This window comes from Podarcis liolepis (genome assembly GCF_965112155.1).
Source record: "Podarcis liolepis genome assembly, chromosome: 10".
Classification (NCBI taxonomy): domain Eukaryota; kingdom Metazoa; phylum Chordata; class Lepidosauria; order Squamata; family Lacertidae; genus Podarcis; species Podarcis liolepis.
In genome coordinates this window covers 46,301,247-46,321,324 of record NC_139562.1, presented here as the reverse complement: position 1 = coordinate 46,321,324, position 20,078 = coordinate 46,301,247, and the positions used below count along the sequence as shown (strand labels likewise).

At 43.7% G+C, this 20,078-nt stretch overlaps 1 protein-coding gene across 5 annotated transcripts in view; it reads left to right on the top strand.

Annotated features, from left to right (window-relative positions):
• TBC1D30 (TBC1 domain family member 30) overlaps positions 1 to 20,078 on the top strand; it is a 45,180-nt gene that overhangs the window by 17,119 nt on the left and 7,983 nt on the right. For 2 of the 5 annotated variants that reach the window (XM_083463434.1, XM_083463435.1), the window contains exons 3-9: positions 3,569 to 3,630; positions 4,115 to 4,180; positions 5,329 to 5,454; positions 10,306 to 10,491; positions 11,284 to 11,452; positions 12,717 to 12,885; positions 18,808 to 18,913. In XM_083463434.1, the coding sequence (XP_083319560.1) occupies positions 3,569 to 3,630; positions 4,115 to 4,180; positions 5,329 to 5,454; positions 10,306 to 10,491; positions 11,284 to 11,452; positions 12,717 to 12,885; positions 18,808 to 18,913 (884 nt within the window). Of the gene's footprint in view, positions 1 to 139; positions 675 to 920; positions 940 to 3,568; positions 3,631 to 4,114; positions 4,181 to 5,328; positions 5,455 to 10,305; positions 10,492 to 11,283; positions 11,453 to 12,716; positions 12,886 to 18,807; positions 18,914 to 20,078 lie in introns of those variants that run through there. The other 3 variants (XM_083463436.1, XM_083463437.1, XM_083463438.1) reach the window with 3 other exon arrangements.

Genomic DNA, 20,078 nt, shown 5'->3' with positions numbered 1-20,078 from the left:
CTGCTGGCATCCCTGTCGCCTCGCGTTTATTTTTAACCCGAGCTGCTTCCTAGCAGGCGGTGCCGGAGGAGGAACCGCCGCCCGGCTCGCCCCCCCCCCCGCGCGCCCGTGATGCTGCTGCTGCGCTTGTGGGCGGGAGCAGCCCTTTCTCTCCCTCTCCTCCCTTCTCCCTCGCCTCGCCTTTGCCTTCTTCTCTGCACTGCAGATGCCCCCTCCAGCCGGGAGGGAAGCACGCCGGCCGCCTCTCGCCCCCGCGGCGCCCTCCTCCTCCTCCTCCTCCGTCCCCGCCATCATGCCTCCCCCACGCCTGGCCCTGCTCGCCGCCTGGCGCGTTTAAGGCTCTCCCCCGGGCGCCCCGTCGGCAAGAGACGGCTCGCCCGGCAGGCCCGGGCATTGCGTCACCGGCTGGGAAAGCCGCGCGCTGCACCTGCAGCCCCGCCGGCTGCTGAGCTGAGGCGAGCGCGGCGGATGCTTGGTCTGCGGCCCGGGGTCAGCCATGAGGCAGGACAGGCTGGCGAGCTCGCTGCGCCGCGGGGGACGCTGCCTCAAGCGCCAGAGCACCGGCGGGGGCGGCGGCGGCGGCGGCGGGGTGGGCACCATCCTCAGCAACGTCTTGAAGAAGCGCAGCTGCATCTCGCGCACCGCGCCTCGTCTCCTCTGCACCTTGGAGCCGGGTAAGGGCTGCCTGCTGCTTGTTTGGCGCGCCCGGGAGGCCCTCGCTTTTCCCGCCTTGGTTTGAAAAAGCGGCCGCCGCGGGGAGGAGGGCATGTGGCGAGGGTTTTTAGCCGGGCTTAACCCGGGCAGGCTTTAATCGCTTAAGCTGCTGGGGGAAGGTGGGGGGGGCGCTGGCGACAGGGAGCTGCGTGCGAGGAGATGCCCGGCGCTGCTCCTTCCAGACGCTCCCCAGAGACGCCGGAGGGGCGCAGATGGAACCCTCGGGTAGGAAGCGCGCCCTCCGCCCGGGGCAATGGGCTTTCGGGCTGGCTGGGGAGGCTCCGGAGGGCGAGGCTCTGGCGCCGCCTTGGGCGGGGAGCGCGGATGGCTGCGGCTTGAGGAGAGCTCCTCCGGGCCTGGCATTGGCAGACAGGGCCAGAGGGAAACTGCGCCTCTGGAGCTGCGAGGCAGCCCACCGATTCCGAGCCCCTGGCAGGGGATCTCGTCGGGGCATCTCGGAAGGATGGTGTAGAGCCGTCCAGCCCAGAGATGTCCCCTGTGAACGTCCTGTGAGCCAGGACGTCGGGTTGGTTGAAGGGTAGAGCGTCCCTTCGCTCCATCTGTTTTTCCACCTGACTCCTCCAGCACACGTGACTCTTTAGCACAGTGTCTTTGTTCTGGAGGCAATTCTTAGGTTTATGCTTAGAGTACCTATGCTGCACTTTGAAGACCAGGCCTATGGCAATGCAGAAGAATGGCTGAGGGCGAAGTGCGCTGATGCCCGGCCATCTGTGGTTCTTTAGAGAAATAACTAGAATGGGGAGTATAGGCAACCTCGGGAGGTATCTGAGAGGTATCCAATACCGACAGGTAGAAGAAGACTAATCCTCTCTCTCTCGTGTGTATATTTATATAGAATCACAGAATTGTAGAGTTGGAAGAGACCCTGAGGATTTTCTAGTCGAACCCCCTGAAATGCAGGAATAGGCAGCTGTCCCATACTGGGATTGAACCTGCAACCTTGGCATTATCAGCAGCCTGCCCTAACCAACTGAGCTATCCAGGTGCTTGGAAGCATTGCAGGCAGGACAGGGTTGCTGAAAGCAGCGATTTAATTCTTGTTGGAAATTAAAATCTCAGTATTCAGACAAACCCAACTTTGTTGCCTGGCTGAAGCGAAGACACATTTGTGGAGGGTACAAGGAGCTTGATGCGGATGCATCAACAACCTTGCATCAAATGCAAACAAATTCCCTAGTAGTGATGACCTCACCTGTAGGGCCTGTATTGGAAAGACCGTTAAAGCTTCAGGGCTCCTTTGGTTATATTATATTGAAGTACTGTAGTTGGTGTGTGTAACACTATTTTGTTCCTAGTTCAATATGGTTGAAATTTAGAAGGAATGGTTGTGTGATTGATTTGAGAAGTTGTCATGTCTGGCCACCCTTTCATTTCCTAGTAATTGTCTTGTAACAGAAGCAAAGCCAGTATCTCCAAAAGTTGCAGTCTTTTTATATTTCTGCATGTCTAAGGTGTCATGAGTTTGTTGTTATAACATCAGATGACATTTCAGCACCTTAGCTTTGGACAGCAGCACTCTACCATGTGGGGAAAGAGCCCTTTATAATGTATGTACTGTGGTACCTCTGGATGCGAACGGGATCTGTTCTGGAGCCCCGTTTGCATCCAGAAGCGAATGCAACCCGCATCTGCGCATGCGTGGGTCGCGATCCGACGCTTCTGCGCATGCACGTGATGTCATTTTGACCATCTGCGCATGCGCGAGCGGCGAAACCCGGAAGTAACACGCTCTGTTACTTCTGGGTCGCCGCAGCGCACAATCCGAAAATACTTATCCCAAAGCTACTTCAACCCGAGGTATGACTGTACATATTACGCAGCTTTTCTTAAAAAAAGAAAAGAAGTGCACAGGTTGTGCATGAAACTAGTTTCTTCTTGCACAAGGGCTGCATAAAAGCAGGTGGCCTATTGTCCTTAAGGCGAGTTTGACAAATCAGACTTCAATGAAGAAAGGGCATGAAACAATTCACTGTGATCCGTATGATTCCTTGGAAATGGATATTGATTAAATATGTAGCTAATTTGTTAATTATATTTTGGCTACAACTGGATACAAAAGGAAAGCTAATTGTGAAAGGTCGGAAATTTCTTTGGATGTCAGTATTGTAAATGTAGATTACCAAAGGTACTTGTGAGATTTTTCAAAGTTTAATTATCCTAATTATATGTCTCCCCATATTTAAAAAAGCTACGGGTGCAGTTTTATATCCACTTAATGGAGTAAGCTCCGTTGAACTTGATGAAAGTTTCTTTTGAGTAATGTGTATGGAATTGCACTATACATGGCTGATCTGGATGAAAATGAGTATCTAAATATCTACTTTGTTTTACGAAATTTGGATATTTTTTTAATGGCACTACTTGGAGACGGCTGCAGATTGAACATGCAAAGCAGATGCTATGCTTCAGAGCTGTGGCTCTTAGTCTTCTCACCTTCCTATCCAGCCCTCCCTTCTGCTCTGTCAAGTTTCATTAGCTCCTGTGAATAAGGGAGCTAAACACAGACATCTTGATTGCCGAACTGTCCTAGGGTACTGGCAAAGTGGGGCTGGGGGTGGGGGAGAAAAGCTCTGTTGAACCCAAGGTGTTTCCCTCCATGTGTAGGCGCTGTACCCACCCATTTTTGCCTAATGTGTTTTTACCTATTCTCTAGAGTTGTCTCTGACCCAGAGTAAATACCCAATTTTGTATGTGGAAAATTGTATCATTACCATACGTTGATTTAGATATTTGGGGACATTCACATGTCACAATTATCTGATAATTTTCTTCTTTAATCCCTAAACCAATATTTTAGTAATTGGTTTCTTTGTTTTTTTATTTTACTGCATAGGAGTTGACACCAAGTTGAAATTTACACTTGAGCCATCTTTAGGTCAGAATGGCTTTCAGCAGGTAATTTATTATTTTTATTCATCTATAAGTGGCAAAATGTCTTCTGAATGCATGGACAAATATTTATTTAAAATCTGCACTGGCCTGTGAAGTGGGAGTGTTATCCAAATGAACCTATACAGTAATCACTTCCATTGCAAATGTGCTTGTTACTTGTGGTGTTTTGATACCTCAACAGTGTCCTTTTCTGTGACAGCAGATCGTTCTATACAGCTAAGAAGCTAAAAGGATTAAAGTCCATCACATTATTTTTATTTTTGTAGTTTCTAGAATATGAATGAATAATTAAGCAGCAGATTAGTTTTTCCTCTCCATGTTGATCATTTCTAATGTTGATCATTTCCTCACCATGTTGATCATTGGGTAACCAGGTATTTAAGTACTTGGTACTTAAGTTCATGGTAAATATATTAAATTGATAATGTGTTGCTTGCCCAATTATGTTTCTGAACTGGAATAATCTGTCTCAGTGGTTATTTTTTAGTGGCACGATGCTCTCAAAGCAGTGGCTAGGCTGCCAACAGGAATACCAAAGGAGTGGAGGAGAAAGGTGAGGAAAGCTATAACCTTCTGTGTCGTGTGGATTTCAATGAGCATAACTTTCATTATTGGATAAACATCTACATGTTCCTTCTAGATTTAAGAATGAACATAGAAGTATTCTTTAGTGACCAGATTCATCTGAAGTTTCTAGTGTAAATTCAAAAAAGAAAAAGAAAAAAAGAAACCCAATCTTTGTGCCAGCGCTCATAACTTTGACAGATGATTTAATGCCTCAAGCTTGGCACTGGTGAAGTTATCTCAGTTCCTGGTGACTGATAGCTGTGAATTAGGCCAGTTGCTTTGTGAAGAGATAGCTGCATGTAAAAAGAGTGGAGTCACTGCCTTCTTCTCCTTCAGGCTGCTGCTCAGCAAGTAAAGCCGATTCCTGGCCCAACTTTATATCCTATGAAACAGGGCCAGACTTAGTAATGCTTAGATTATACCCATTGGAATCAAGGTAGCTTAAGTTAGTCAGGACTAAGTTAAGCCCCGTTGATTTAAGCGAGTCTGTTCTTAGCATGAGTAAGTGTGGATCCAACTCTATACCTTTCTATATTCCGCTGCGTGCACTACGTAAAAACACACAATTTCCCAATCTTCTTCCTACATCTGCGTTGTGGGAGAGAATTGCTCGTATGAGCATGGTACGTTATGCAATATATAGGTGAGCTGTGCCTTTGAATTGGTACCATGAAATAATATGCAGTCTGCAGAGATGCAGTGATTTTGTATAACTAAAAGGATTGCACTCACTGTTCAGGTGTTGGTCCAATAACTTTGAAAGCAGCGCCTTAGCAACTGCCTGGGGCGAGCTTTTTTTAATATAAGAACGCCCAAAGTTGCTGAACTGCATCGCCAGTACTGCCAACCAACTCCTGTGCCGCCCCAAAGCTCTAATCCTGCCCTCTAATACCCCCCCCCCCGTGACGCCATGCAGTCCCCTGCAGTGCCCAGGGCAGTCTGTTCCTGTCTTGCTATGCTACTGTTTGAAAGTTTGTTTGCATAGTGTTTCAGGCTGATATGAACTTGTTGATTAGCTTTACTTATTTATAAACTATTTAAAGGAGGGATGACTCACAATAATTTTGTGGGGGTGGGGAATCTCTTTTGGGTGTGGGGTATAAATAATAACATTTTTATTTTTTATTATTTAAGGTCTGGCTCACCTTGGCAGATCATTACTTAAGGAGCATAGCAATTGACTGGGATAAAACAATGCGCTTCACTTTCAATGACAGAAGCAATCCTGACGATGATTCCATGGGTATTCAGATTGTAAAGGTACTTTAAGCAATTTTAATTAGTTGATTCTTTATGGCTGTATATGTCCCTGCTTCTTTTCCTGAAAGTTACGTTTATATTATCAACGTGCAAGGAAATTATTTCTTTGCCCATTGTTCAATTAGATCAATGGGAACTGGTAACAGCTAGGAAGATTAATGAACTGTTAAACTTTTAATAATAAGACTGAGCTCTTCACCACTTCCAAAAGCAGGTTCTGTTTACCATGGAAGCTTCCAAAATGGCAAAAGGGAGCTTAGAATAAAGAATGGTCCTAAAATACTCCTTTATTAGCATTACTTTTTGAATTATTATGCTCATTGGAAATTATTCCCCCCCCCCGTGTATTTCTAGAAATATATACCGTATTTTTCGCTCTATAACAGGCACCCGACCATAACACGCACGTAGTTTTTAGAGGAGGAAAATCCGTAGGCATGCCACCCGTAGGCATTCCCTCCATAACACGCACAGACATTTTCCCTTACTTTTTAGGAGGAAAAAAGTGAGTGTTATGGTGCAAAAAATACGGTATGTCTTAGTCTTGTCAGTTCCACATTTCAAGGCCACCTTCCACTTGCAAAGTAGCCTATTATCATGTGTGAACCACTCCCTACCATGGTGGTGTTCAAGGAAGCTTCTCATATTATCTACCTGACCCCTGACCTTTTAAATATACTGCAGCATGATCTGAATGTAGAATTGCTTCATGGGTATCAGGTAGCCCTTGGTATGAATTCCACATTACAGGAGACAGTGTGGTGTATTGATTAAATCGTCAGGCTATGAACTGAGAGGCCAAGGTTGAACTCCCCTCTCAGCCATGAAGCTTTACTGGGTGACCTAGGGTCAGTCGCTACCTCTCAGCCTAACCTACCTCACAGGGTTGTTGGGGGGGGAATCAAATGAGGAATGTATGCCACCTCGAGCTCCTAAAGGTGGGATTTAAATGCAATAAAATAAAAATTACCACAGTGAACAATCCACGACTGTGGCGATCACACAGGGTCCCTGGACGTTTAACGGTCTATTGATCCCTGTGCCACCACTGTGCTCGCTTCCCCGCTGCCACCAACCTGTTACTCTCGGGTAAAACACTGAGTCCAGACAGTTGTTAAAATTAAACCAAATAAACAAGTTTATTTTATAAGCATTAACAAGTTTATGGTTTCTCAGATAATATTCTTGCCAGTTTCTTAACTTTAGTTTCTTTACTGGCCTATACCTTCCTAATACAGTGGTACCTCGGGTTAAATACTTAATTCGTTCCGGAGGTCCGTTCTTAACCTGAAACTGTTCTTAACCTGAAGCACCACTTTAGCTAATGGGGCATCCTGCTGCTGCTGTGCTGCCGGAGCACGATTTCTGTTCTCATCCTGAAGCAAAGTTCTTAACCCGAGGTACTACTTCTGGGTTAGCGGAGTCTGTAACCTGAAGCGTATGTAACCTGAAGCATATTAAACCTGAGATACCACTGTACCTTCTGACTGATTATCTCAACTGTTTGACTGACTCCTCTTAACAAACTCTCTCACATCAGACTAGCCCAACCCACAGACTTATCCTCTCTGTCTCTTACAACTCTAGACTGACTTCCCAACCACCCTAACTCGAACTCCTCCCCTTGGGTTCCCATTGGTTAGTCATTTTATAATTAGTTAATCCTTTCCTTATGAACCCAGTATGATGTCACTCACCTAGGAGGGCAAACGCCACAACAACTATACCTAAGTCTTTGTTCTCTATGAGTTGGCAAACTTGTGTTTGGGCTGGATCATTCAAACTGCAGGGGAAACTTGATGTGGAAGAATATAAGAGGTCAGGCAAGAACCTTTCTCCAAGACACTTAGTTTTCTATGTGCAGGCATTTTATTTCTGTGGGTGAGAATTCCATTATGTAAGCCCCAAAATGCAATTTGAGGTGGTATAGCCCAGAGTGAGAACAGGTAGAAATAAACCACCTTGATGAGAACTACAGCCAAGCTTTGTAATAGGAATAATAGAATTCTAGAGTTGGAAGGGGACCCCAGGGATCATCTAGTCCAATCCCCTACAATGCAGGAATCTTTTTGTCCAATGTGGGGCTCGAACCCACAGCCTTGGGTTTAAGAGTCTCATACTCTACCAATTGAGCTATCCCCATGGGTCTTAGTAAGGTTATACATATTTCTGAATGTTCTGTATGAAAATACTGATCCTAATTGGAAGGTATAAATTATAGAGCTTATTTGTACAGGGCCACATTAAAAATTAGCAACATATCTGTTTTGTCTCTTGCTTACTAATGGTCTATAACCGCCAGTACAATGTAACTCTTGGGAAACAAAGAAGTACGTTTGTGTCTCTCTCCCCCCTGCCCAATTTCTGTGTTCTGATAACTGTATTTCTTATTGATTTGCTTATATAGAATGGAACAGGGTTGCATCCAACTAAGTTTTATTCAAAATAGACCCATGAAATTAATGGAACTAATTTAGTCTTGTCCATTAATTTCAACAAGTCTAACTGACATTGAAAACAAGCTATTGCAATGAATAAAAACATCAACATCTGATCGTGCCAGCATCTGATCCTGTCTTAACAAATATGAAGAAAGAGCTGGTGTAGTGACAAAAGTAACCTGCAACTCTACAGATCTTGTTGGACTACAGCTCCCATCATCCATGGCTGTCTGGCGCTGATGGGAGTTGAAGTCCAGCAACATTTGAGGGCCACAGATTGCCCACCCTTGGTTAGAGTATTGGACCAGGCCTGAGGAGACCCAGGCTCAAATTTCCACTCATCCATGAAGTTAATTGGCTAACCTTGTGCCAGTCACAATGTCTCAGCCTTTCCTACCGCGCAAGGTTATTGTGAAACTAAAAATGGGAGTGGGGAGAGAATCATATTCACTCTCCAGATTTCCTTAGTGTAAGGGCAGCAGATAAGGCTGGTGACAGTGCTCTCTAAAGATCCCCCTTCAGGTGTCTTTTGACTGACAGGTTCTGAATCAAGCCCACTGGTTCCAGTGTAACAGCAAAAGAAGGCAAAGATACCAAAACACTAATCAGCAATAAATAGATTATGTATTAAATATTATAAGGGGGTGCAATTCTCATGAACAGCATGAATACAAGATGGCATGAGGAAATGCACAATTGGAGGTGAGGGAAAAGAAAGGAAGCAATGTATGCTTTATGCACATTCAAGGTCCTAGGGCGCACCAATAAAAATTAAGAGAGGGAAGGGCTCCTGGGCAGAATGAAATAAAATGGAATAATGTGCTGTGTGAGTTGATTATGCATTGAGTAACCTAAAGGATTTTAAGCAGCGAAGTCCTTGCTTATACCACCGCCTTGTGGTTGCCAATCAGTGTTGAGAAGGTGTTTCTTCAGCAGCAATAAGCAGTTTGGAATAGTATCTGGAGGCTCTTGGGTGAGAGGCGGGGGCGGGGGAGAAGCACAAAGTGGAAACCAAAGTTTGCCTGTATGTTTGGCACACAAACCAAAATTTGGGTTCTAAATAACAGTTAGCCCACCCCTGCAGTGTAAAATAACAGTGGGGAGGGGGGCAGTTGAGTGACCCAACGGTCAATTCCTATGTACAGTGTAACAAAGGAAAAACGACAATGACAAAAATGAGCGTATAGGTTGGAATTCACACTAAGGCACAACAGAATATTCCCCCCTTTCCTCCTCTGTGCATCCCTATGTCTTTTGTAGAGGTTCTCCCACAGAGAGCACAGGACCAAAAGAATGGCAGGGAAGTCCTGTTATTTAAGCAAAGTCATTCCGGTCATGCAATTATATAGTGCATATTTTTCTAGAATTTTACATGTGGCTTTTGAAAGAGCAGCAGTGTCTACTCAGGATGTGGGGTTGTTGTATCTAATGTTTGTCATACTCCGAGTAAACCCACTGAATTTATTGGCCGTGGCTCACTTAATTTTACTGGGTTTGCACTGAGAAGAACTTAGTTAAATGCAACGCATAACTTGTGCGCTCATGCGCATGGAGGCTAGTGCACTGTACATGCTCACTGGAACTTCTCCGCTGGTTCCAGAAGAAACAAATTCTGTAATTAGAATTTTCTGCGTTTCCTTCAAATAGTGAACTTTTAAAATTGCAGTAGTTTAACGTTTTGAATTGCCGCTTAACATCATCCGCTTCACTCCGATTTTCATTCTGCTCTTTTATAAGCCTTTGTTTGATTTAAAGGCATGCTTTTAAAGAGACAGATGGGACTTTGCAAGCTATCTGAAACCTCCCTTTGAATGTTAAAATTTACAGCTTGCCTGATAAAATGCACCTGTTCAGTGTTTGTTTCAATATGGCTAGAAAGCGCATTGCCTTCTGTCCCAGGGATATCTTAATTTCTTAAAATGTTGTTATGAATGTTAGCTTCAGAATGCTGCTGCCTGTTGCCTTCACCCCAGGATGGTATTTATTCCAATATACCAGCATGTTAACTTGGGAACTAGGAGACAAAAGGATTAAGTAGCAGGCTTTATATTGCTGTTGCTTCTGCCCAATACGATATTGACTGGTGTTTCTAATTTTCCATTTAAGAAATAATCCACTTTCTGCACAATGATTATTTTGTTTCTATTTTATATTGACCAGTGGTAATTGCTTATTCAGTTAGCCTCCTTGAGCGTGTCAGTAGATAAAGGGTGTGGATACTGAATCTACTAAATTACTTCATATTGGAATTGGACATTTGCAGATTCCGTTCCATCATGCAAAGTCAATTTAATTCAGGAAATAAAAACAGGGCTGACGTTAGAGTGTGTGCTTGAATTTAACAATGTAAAAGTCCTAAAGGGAGCTTCTGCGGAGACCTTATTCCCTGTTTCCCCCCCACTTTCTTTAGGATCTTCATCGAACTGGATGCAGTTCTTACTGTGGCCAGGAGGCAGAGCAAGACAGAGTGGTATTAAAACGTGTTTTACTGGCTTACGCCAGGTGGAACAAATCTGTAGGATATTGTCAAGGCTTTAACATTCTGGCTGCCCTCATTCTTGAAGTAATGGAAGGCAACGAGGGAGATGCTTTAAAAGTGAGTAATGCTACTGAGCAAGGTGTTTTTTTCTACCTGTATTTTGAAAATTTTCTGTCAGAATAGTTCGGCAGTGGAGATGAAGTCCCCTGAAGCAGGGTGTGTGTGTGTGTGTGTGTGTGTGTGTGTGTGTGTGTGTGTGTTTTACACAGGAATGCAAGGGATTTTGAGTTAAGTCTAGTCAAAGGCGATTATGGGGTTGCAGGGCACATCTTGCTTTCAGGCCGAGGGAGCCGGCGTTTGTCCACAGACAGTCTTCCGGGTCATGTGGCCAGCATGACTAAACCGCTTCTGGCGCAATGGAACACCGTGATGGAAACCAGAGCGCACAGAAATGCCTTTTACCTTCCCACTGCAGTGGTACCTATTTATCTACTTGCACTTTTTGGTGTGCTTTCGAACTGCTAGGTTGGCAGGAGCTGGGACAGAGCAACAGAAGCTAAACCCGTCGTGGGGATTCGAACCACCGACCTTCTGATTGGCAAGCTCAAGAGGCTCAGTGGTTTAGACCAGCCTTCCTCAACCTGTGGATCCCCAGATGTGGTTGAACTACAACTCCCATCACCCCTAGCTAGCAAGGCCAGAGCTCAGGGATGATGGGAGTTGTAGTCCAACAACATCTGGGGACCCACAGGTTGAGAACCGCTGGTTTAGACCACAGCACCACCTGCTTCGCTTTACCTTTACCTTGGATACAAGTAGATAGAGAATTGCATGGAAATAATTTGTATTCAACCACAGTGATTCCGCGGGACCCTTACTAGCTGCTAGCCTTTTCTGCTTTGTTTTCAGATTATGATTTACTTAATTGATAAAGTGCTCCCTGACAGCTATTTTGTCAATAACCTCCGAGCGTTATCTGTCGACATGGCCGTGTTCCGAGACCTCCTGAGAATGAAACTTCCTGAGCTGTCTCAGCATCTGGATACTCTTCAAAGAGCTGCCAACAGGGAAAGTGGAGGTAGATGCCTGCACAGATGCCTTCCAATTCTTTTCTTTGTTAGTTTTCTGTTTCTTTGCTCCTATAACATTTCTTTGCCCTGGGCGCATTTAGAACACATCTGATCACAAGGCTAAAAAATTTAAAACTTAACAAATGTTTGAGGTGAAACAACTTCTTCTTCTTCTTCTTTATTTATTAAATGTGTATACCCATCCTTCATCTGAAGGTGGTCCACAACATAAATATACATAACGAGAACACAAAATACGTAATGAAAACAAGAACAAAACAAAACCAATAACGTTCCCCGGACAAACACATTTAAAATGACGTAGAATGTTAATCAGCCAAAAGTCTGGTTAAAGAGAGAAGTTTTTGCCTGGCACCTAGTGATATGTAAGGAAGGTGCCAGGGGAGCCTCCCCAGAGATAGCATTTTACATGTGGGGAGCCACCACAGAAAAGGCCCTTTCTTGTGCTGCCATGCTCTGGGTCTCTCATGGACGAAGGGCCTCAGATGATTATCACAGGGCCCTCATATATTTTTTTTGTATCAGATTTTTTAAAAAATAGAAAACATGACCATAGTGAAAATATTAATAATTGTTCCAGTTGGGGTTACTGGTTTGAGATAGAATATGTTCTTTGCTGCTGTGTTAATTTACATTTTTAAGAAAGTTCAATAAATAATTGATCATCGTTGCAGAGTTAAAAGATGCTGAGAGAGTGCTGGGCAATTGGACAAACCATTCCATTGAAAATTGGGATACTACGGAGTTTGACATGCAAATACTGATACCTAATCCCACTTACTTGTTGTATTCGGGCGTTGCTTGCAGGCTTCCCATAAGCATCTCGTTGGCCACTGTGAGAATAGGATGCTGGACTTTGGCCTGATGAAGCAGGGTTCTTTTGATGTAAAAGAGAGGAAGAGATGGGTTGATGGAAGTAGAAATGCAAGTGTAACAGAGTTTATTGTTACACTCCTGATCCAATCACCTCCCACACCGCCGTTCAGTTTATGATACCAATTCAGAAGGCTTGGGGGTAAAAATCCTACCAGATTCCGACATTAGTAAAAGCTGAGCAGTTCCATAGAGGAATGTTACTAGCATATTATCAGTTGTGTTTGGCTTCCTTGGATCTATGGCAAGCCGAAAAATGAATGAAATGGAATCATTTGTTGTTACTGCAGTTCTGTATTTTTCTTCCTTACGGGTTGTGTTAAGATAAACACTTTCAGGGAATAGCTGTGGATCTGTTCTGTTTTTTTTCTGTTTCAGGCGGTTACGAACCCCCACTCACGAACGTCTTCACTATGCAGTGGTTCCTGACCTTGTTTGCTACATGCCTTCCTAACCATACAGTTCTAAAAATCTGGGATTCTGTGTTCTTCGAAGGGTCGGAAATTATACTGAGAGTAGCGCTGGCTATTTGGGCAAAGCTGGGAGAGTAAGTATACTTTCAGCCTACGCCTAAAGGAAATGATACTGAATAGTTGTTTGGAGGGTTGGAAGTACTATATGAAATGGTATTGAAGTTCTGACAATGATGCCCATTCTTTTTTCCTTCTCCATCCCAGTTGACCCATATAGCGTGCTTTGCGATCCAACTATGTTACATACAGTTCAGTTGTGGGTTGGTGTTGGTGAGGCAGCAGCTGACATTGCTCCTGAAACATATCCCAGAAGTTGAATGGCCCTCCTTAGTGATTGATATACAGTCATACCTTGGTTCTCAAACAGAATGCATTCTGGGAGTATGTTCGACTCCCGGAACCGTTAGAAAATCAAGGCCGAAAATCGTTCGAAAACCAGAATGCTCACTTCCGGGTTTCGATCATTCGGGAGCCAATTTGTTCAGGAGCCAAGGTACAACTGTAACTGGATCATGTACAACATTACATTTACCATATTGGTCCGAATAAAAGCAGCACTTTCCCCCCAAATTCCGCCTGTGCAGAATATAAGTGTGGCTTATATTCGCGACCTTAAATGGCACAGCTCCCCCCTTGTCAAGTGCAAGTAGATAAACAGGTACTGCTCCGGCAGGAAGGTAAACTGCGTTTCTGTGCGCTGCTCTGGTTCGCCAGAAGCGGCTTAGTCATGCTGGACACATGATCCGGAAAAACTGTCTGCGGACAAACGCCGGCTCCCTCAGCCAGTAAAGTGAGATGAGCGTGCAACCCCAGAGTCGTCCGCGACTGGACCTAATGGTCAGGGGTACCTTTACCTTTAATGGGAATATTATGGGGTTGGATCCAGACTTTGCTGCAGCCAGTGGAGAGATATCTTTGCTAGTTGCAACCAGCACTACTTCTGACACTGTTTGATGGGGTGGGAGGGAGCCTTCTGTTGAATCAGAAGCCTTGCATGGAGGGAGGATTCCTGTCCACAAAAGGCGACCTGGATCCAACCCGCAAAATTTACACAGGCTTTTTGTCCAGGAGAGGCGCCCTCTAACTGAAGAGGAGGGGTGCTCACTATTTGCCAGGTTCCCCTCCCTCAAATGCAACTCTTGGTGTCCTCCTCCCCAAAATCAGCTCCAGAGATTTGAGGGACCCTGCAGAAGAGGCAAGGGGGAATCGGCAACAGTTCCTTCCCCTCCTCTTCCATTAGCAGAGGTGTCTGCTGGATCAAAAGCCCTTTTGTTGAGTACAAGGGAGTTAATTGAATTCCACCCAGAGTGTTTGCAGCTCTTAATGAAAGTCTAAGAAACACCCTGGTAATTGAATAAACTAATTATATTCAAAGGATTATTTTTTTAAAAGAAGTGTGTTTATTTTGGGACAAGTTCTAACAAATATTCTAGTGGCTGTCAAGAACTGTTGATTAAAAAAGCTAATAGCAAGGGCTTTAGGAATCATTTCCATCTCTTGTGAAGTACTTGAAAAAGCTTTCTGAAATAAAGTACTAAGACACATAAATTCAGATTTATGCTTTAAATAATAATAATAATAATAATAATACTTGGAACAACTCATTTCTTTTCCCAGTTAGTTACATTCAAAACAAAAAGACCCAGTCCTTTCGTGAACAAGTTTTTGTCATTGACTTCAAGGGTAATTGCAAGCAGAAGCCTGCTAGTTCAGCTGGAAAATGTTTTGCTGGATTGCATTATTGCTTCTGATCTCCTCTTCTGATGCCCACATATTTTGCTTTCCTGAAGAGCCAGTTTAGATGCAAAAGCTGCCCCTGAAATAAGACAAAAAACTAATTAAGTGCTACTTTCTAAATGCAATTAACACTAATCATGATTTAAAATTTTTCCATAATAGGCAAACAGTTTTCATTTGACTTCGTCTTTTGAAGAACAATTAGATTTTTATTTTATGTCCCATGAGGAGAATTTGCTCATGAGATGTTCCTGTTGCTAGGGTAGGCAATTCTTGGTGATTTCCCAGTTCACCCCTGAAAGTCTGCTCTGAAAGGATCAAGAACGGTGTGGGAGGTTTGTGGAGGGCTGTAGAAGGAAGGGGAAACCTGTGAACATTGCTCTCTTGACTTCTCCTTACAGTTGCTGGAACCTCTGCTGGATTAGACTTCCTTCTATACAAGGAAGGAGCCCTTCTTTTCAAGGATGGGCAACTCAGAATCCAAGCCAAAGGCTACTTCTCCAGCGGTACATATATTGTTAAGACCCAAGAATAAACACTGAGCAGTGCAGTATAGCTGCAGTGAGGTATCCACAAATGGTACCTCTATTAGGCATTACCATTATCTTCTCATATTTAATGCATTTCTCCCTTTCCCTACTTCCATCTTCTAGCCTGAAAGCAACTCTCAGTGGTAGCTAATTGAGAGAGATATTTGTTCAGAGCCCCCAATGACTTCCATAACTGAGTGGAGGTATGAACCTATATTTCTCAGCAACAAGCCCAATGCTCTGGTTCCCAAAATATAAGGCAGAATAATGGATAAACACAGTTTCAGGCACTGCATATTTGCAGAAAACTGAATGTCAAATAGTTTCAAGACCATATAAGTTCTTTCAGATATTCTAGAGCACTGGTCTTTAACTGCTGAATTGCAACCCACTCTGGATGAATCCCTAGCCGGAATTAAGATTGCCAGGGGAAAAAATCAACAACCTCCGATATGCAGATGACACAACATTGATGGCAGAAAGTGAGGAGGAATTAAAGAACCTTTTAATGAGGGTGAAAGAGGAGAGTGCAAAATATGGTCTGAAGCTCAACATCATGGCCACTGGGCCCATCACCTCCTGGCAGATAGAAGGGGAAGAAATGGAGGCAGTGAGAGATTTTACTTTCTTGGGCTCCATGATCACTGCAGATGGTGACAGCAGCCACGAAATTAAGAGACGCCTGCTTCTTGGGAGGAAAGCAATGACAAACCTAGACAGCATCTTAAAAAGTAGAGACATCACCTTGCCAACAAAGGTCCGTATAGTTAAAGCTATGGTTTTCCCAGTAGTGATGTATGGAAGTGAGAGCTGGTCCATAAAGAAGGCTGATCGCTGAAGAATTGATGCTTTTGAATTATGGTGCTGGAGGAGACTCTTGAGAGTCCCATGGACTGCAAGAAAAACAAACCTCTCCATTCTTAAGGAAATCAGCCCTGAGTGCTCACTGGAAGGACAGATTGTGAAGCTGAGACTCCAATACTTTGGCCACCTCATGAGAAGAGAAGACTCCTTGGAAAAGACCCTGATGTTGGGAAAGATGGAGGGCACAAGGAGAAGGGGACGACAAAGGACGAGATGGTTGGATAGTGTTCTTGAACCTACCAGCATGAGTTTGACTAAACTGCGGGAGGCAGTGGAAGACAGAAGTGCCTGGCATGCTCTGGTCCATGGGATCACGAAGAGTCGGACACGACTAAATGACTAAACAACAACAACAAAAGTAGGTCACAGCTTGATTCCAGGTGGATCACAACAGGTGCACCACCACCATTTACTTCTTAAGGGTATATGAAATATGATGTTGATCTGATGGTGCCACAGTTTCTTTTGCAGCATCCTGCAGTTCAGAGTCTCTTGTTTCCATTTATATAGATATTATTTAGTTTGTAATCCAGGGAGGTAACAGTATATTGAAAACATAGGACCAGACTATTGAACTGTTGTCTATGTTTTTATACTTGAATATCTTTGGCTACTGAAATAGTTTTGCGTTGCTTCTAGAAAATACTCAGGTTTAGAACTGAGTGCTCAGGTGGAAGGGTTACATCCACCTCGGGTCCTCCTCTAATACAAGGACACAAAGATAAATTATGATGATCAAAGCCAACCTGATGTTTATTTCAAATAGATCTTTGTCAGGGTCTGCTGTTGCTTATCTTCAGAAGCTCATGGTGAGATTGCAGTTTTCAGAGTTAAACTGGCAATCTGAAATAGAAGATGCTGCATGAATTCTAAGTCATGATCATTTTCGTTCCTTTGAGGCACATGGACTGTTGTCTTGAATCACTATCTTGTTGTCCTTTCTTTGACCTCTCAAGAGCACCCTAAAGAGTTCAACTGTCTTACAGATCAATCACATGCTTACTAAGAAAACACCACATTGAAGGGGGGAAATAATCATTCCTCTGTGGAAGTCTAAAGAAGGGCAGGAAAGCTTCAAAAGCAGCTCTCATCAAACTGGAACTGTGCAAATATTAAACAACTATGTCTCTAAAGCGTTCTATCTAAATTTTATCTAGGATGTACATGTGTAGAGACAACTGTCTAGCCTCTCCTTTAAATTGAATGGTTACTACCCTTTCCTTTGGAAATTTCCCAGGAATGTTTTTGGGACCCATTTACTGGCCTGCTGCTTAATAACAGATGGTTCCCTTGCTGATGTAGAGATTAAACAAAATTTCACAAAACACTGACGAGTTGCATAGACACTGCAATAAGGAAATAACTGAACGGAAACAGGACCAGTCCTTTCCTTCCTACACTTAAGGTTGAAGTCCTATCAAACATTTGGTAACACTTCCCTCTCCTTTCCCTTTGCTCTGTGTGCTGAAATTGCTTCCTACTCCCAGCATAGTTAGTCAGTGTGATCATAGTTCATCATAGATGGCTGGCTTTTAAAGAGCGATTGCTCTAATTCTAAACCACAAAATGGTTTGAATCACTTTCAGTTGGATTACTGAATTAGAATCTGCTTTTTTTCTTCTTACCGTGTTAGTTCAAATTTTATAAGTGTTCTGTTTTTTATGATTTTGAGGTGCTTTGAGAAAAGTGGCGTAAGAAATAATGTAAATAAATAATTGCCACAGCCGGAATTAAGATTGCTGGAAGAAATATCAACAACCTCAGATATGCAGATGACACAACCTTGATGGCATAAAGTGAGGAGGAATTAAAGAACCTTTTATTGAGGGTGAAAGAGGAGAGCGCAAAATATGGTCTGAAGCTCAACATCAAAAAAACGAAGATCATGGCCACTGGTCCCATCACCTCCTGGCAAATAGAAGGAGAAGAAATGGAGGCAGTGAGAGATTTTACTTTCTTGGGCTCCATGATCACTGCAGATGGTGACAGCAGCCACGAAATTAAGAGACGCCTGCTTCTTGGGAGGAAAGCAATGACAAACCTAGACAGCATCTTAAAAAGTAGAGACATCACCTTGCCAACAAAGGTCCGTATAGTAAAAGCTATGGTTTTCCTAGTAGTGATGTATGGAAGTGAGAGCTGGACCATAAAGAAGGCTGATCGCCGAAGAATTGATGCTTTTGAATTATGGTGCTGGAGGACACTCTTGAGAGTCCCATGGACTGCAAGAAGATCAAACCTCTCCATTCTTAAGGAAATCAGCCCTGAGTGCTCACTGGAAGGACAGATCGTGAAGCTGAGGCTCCAATACTTTGGCCTCCTCATGAGAAGAGAAGACTCCTTGGAAAAGACCCTGATGTTGGGAAAGATGGAGGGCACAAGGAGAAGGGGACGACAGAGGACGAGATGGTTGGATAGTGTCTTCGAAGCTACAAACATGAGTCTGACCAAACTGCGGGAGGCAGTGGAAGACAGAAGTGCCTGGCGTGCTCTGGTCCATGGAGTCACGAAGAGTCGGACACGACTAAACGACTAAACAACAACAACAACAACAAAATCACACACAAATAGGGTGCTTCGTTGGACGACTCATTCCCCTGAACACTGGGATACTTTCTGGTGTGACAAAGAAATAGTGTTGTATTTTCACTTTTTATGTTTGCATGATGCTGAAACACAGATTAATAGCCTGTTCTCTAATTAGAGCTATTTGTGGATATCTGTCTACTAATATCACTAGTGTTAAGCTATTTATAGCTGTTTATGTGTGTCCCCCTCTCTCCAAATAACTGATTACGCACTCTATATTTACTCAGAAATATAACATGTTGTTTAGATAATGGAAATGTTTGTGTTGCAATGCAGGCAGATAGATTGTTGTGAAACTGCGGATGAATTCTATGGCACCATGGGAAAGTTAACCCAAGAGATGCTGGAAGGCGACCTGATTGATAGCAATGAACTCATGCAGGTTAGTAAGTATGAACTACATTAAGGTGAAACTAGGGTGTAATAAAGGGACGTGGGTGGTGCTGTGGGTTAAACCACAGAGCCTAGGACTTGCTGATCAGAAGGTCGGTGGTTCGAATCTCCGCGATGGGGTGAGCTCCCGTTGCTCGGTCCCTGCTCCTGCCAACCTAGCAGTTCGAAAGCACGACAAAGTGCAAGTAGATAAATAGGTACCGCTGCGGCGAGAAGGTAAATAGCGTTTCTGTGCGCTGCTCAGGTACGCTAGAAGCGGCTTGGTCATGCTGGCTACATGACCCGGAAGCTGTACGCTGGCTCCCTCGGCCAATAAAGTGAGATGAGCGCCGCAATCCTAGAGTCGGTCACAACTGGACCTAATGGTCAGGGGTCCCTTTACCTTTAGGGTGGAATAATCTTGCTCTGGTTGGAGAAAGCTCATATTTTTTCAAGGTATTAAAAATATCCGAAAGGGACGCTGTAGCTCAGTGGTAGAATATCTTCCCTGCATGCAAAGGTTTTCATATTCAGCCCCTGGCATCTTCTGTTAGGACTGAGAAAGACTCCTTTATAGAGCTGCTGCCAGTAAGCAAATATAGTATGAGCTAGAAGGTCTGACCCTGTATAAGGCAGCTTACTGGGTTCCTGTGTTCAGAAAAGGAAGAAAAAAACAGTTCAAAAATTATAAAGTGTTCTCTGAAATCTAATTGAAGCAGAGTGTTCTATTACTGTTAATAACAAGTCAACCTTGTACAGTTCGCTTTTCATCCAACTTTGGCAAGAACTTTAAAGACAGGGAAAGAACCTTATGAATAATGCAAATGTGCTGTACTTTTAAAATACAAAGCAGTGGCTGCCCACATAGCTCTCGAAATAGGTTTGTACAATACTGAGAAGAGTGCAATGAATGTCAGTATCAAACTGCTTCCTTCTCTCTTATAAATTGCATTTCAGTGATTGGTTTGATGTGTGAATTCAAGATATGGGGCAATATTCAACTAAGTTTTACTCATGGCAGACTCGTTGAAATTATTGAGCTTATGTCAACCATGTTCACCGATTTCAAGGGCTCTGCTCTGTGAAAAACTTAGCTGAACTGCATTTGTCATAATAAAGCTGTTCCAGCTCAGAGAGGTTCCGGGTTTACAAAGGTATGAGTCATTGTGGTATAG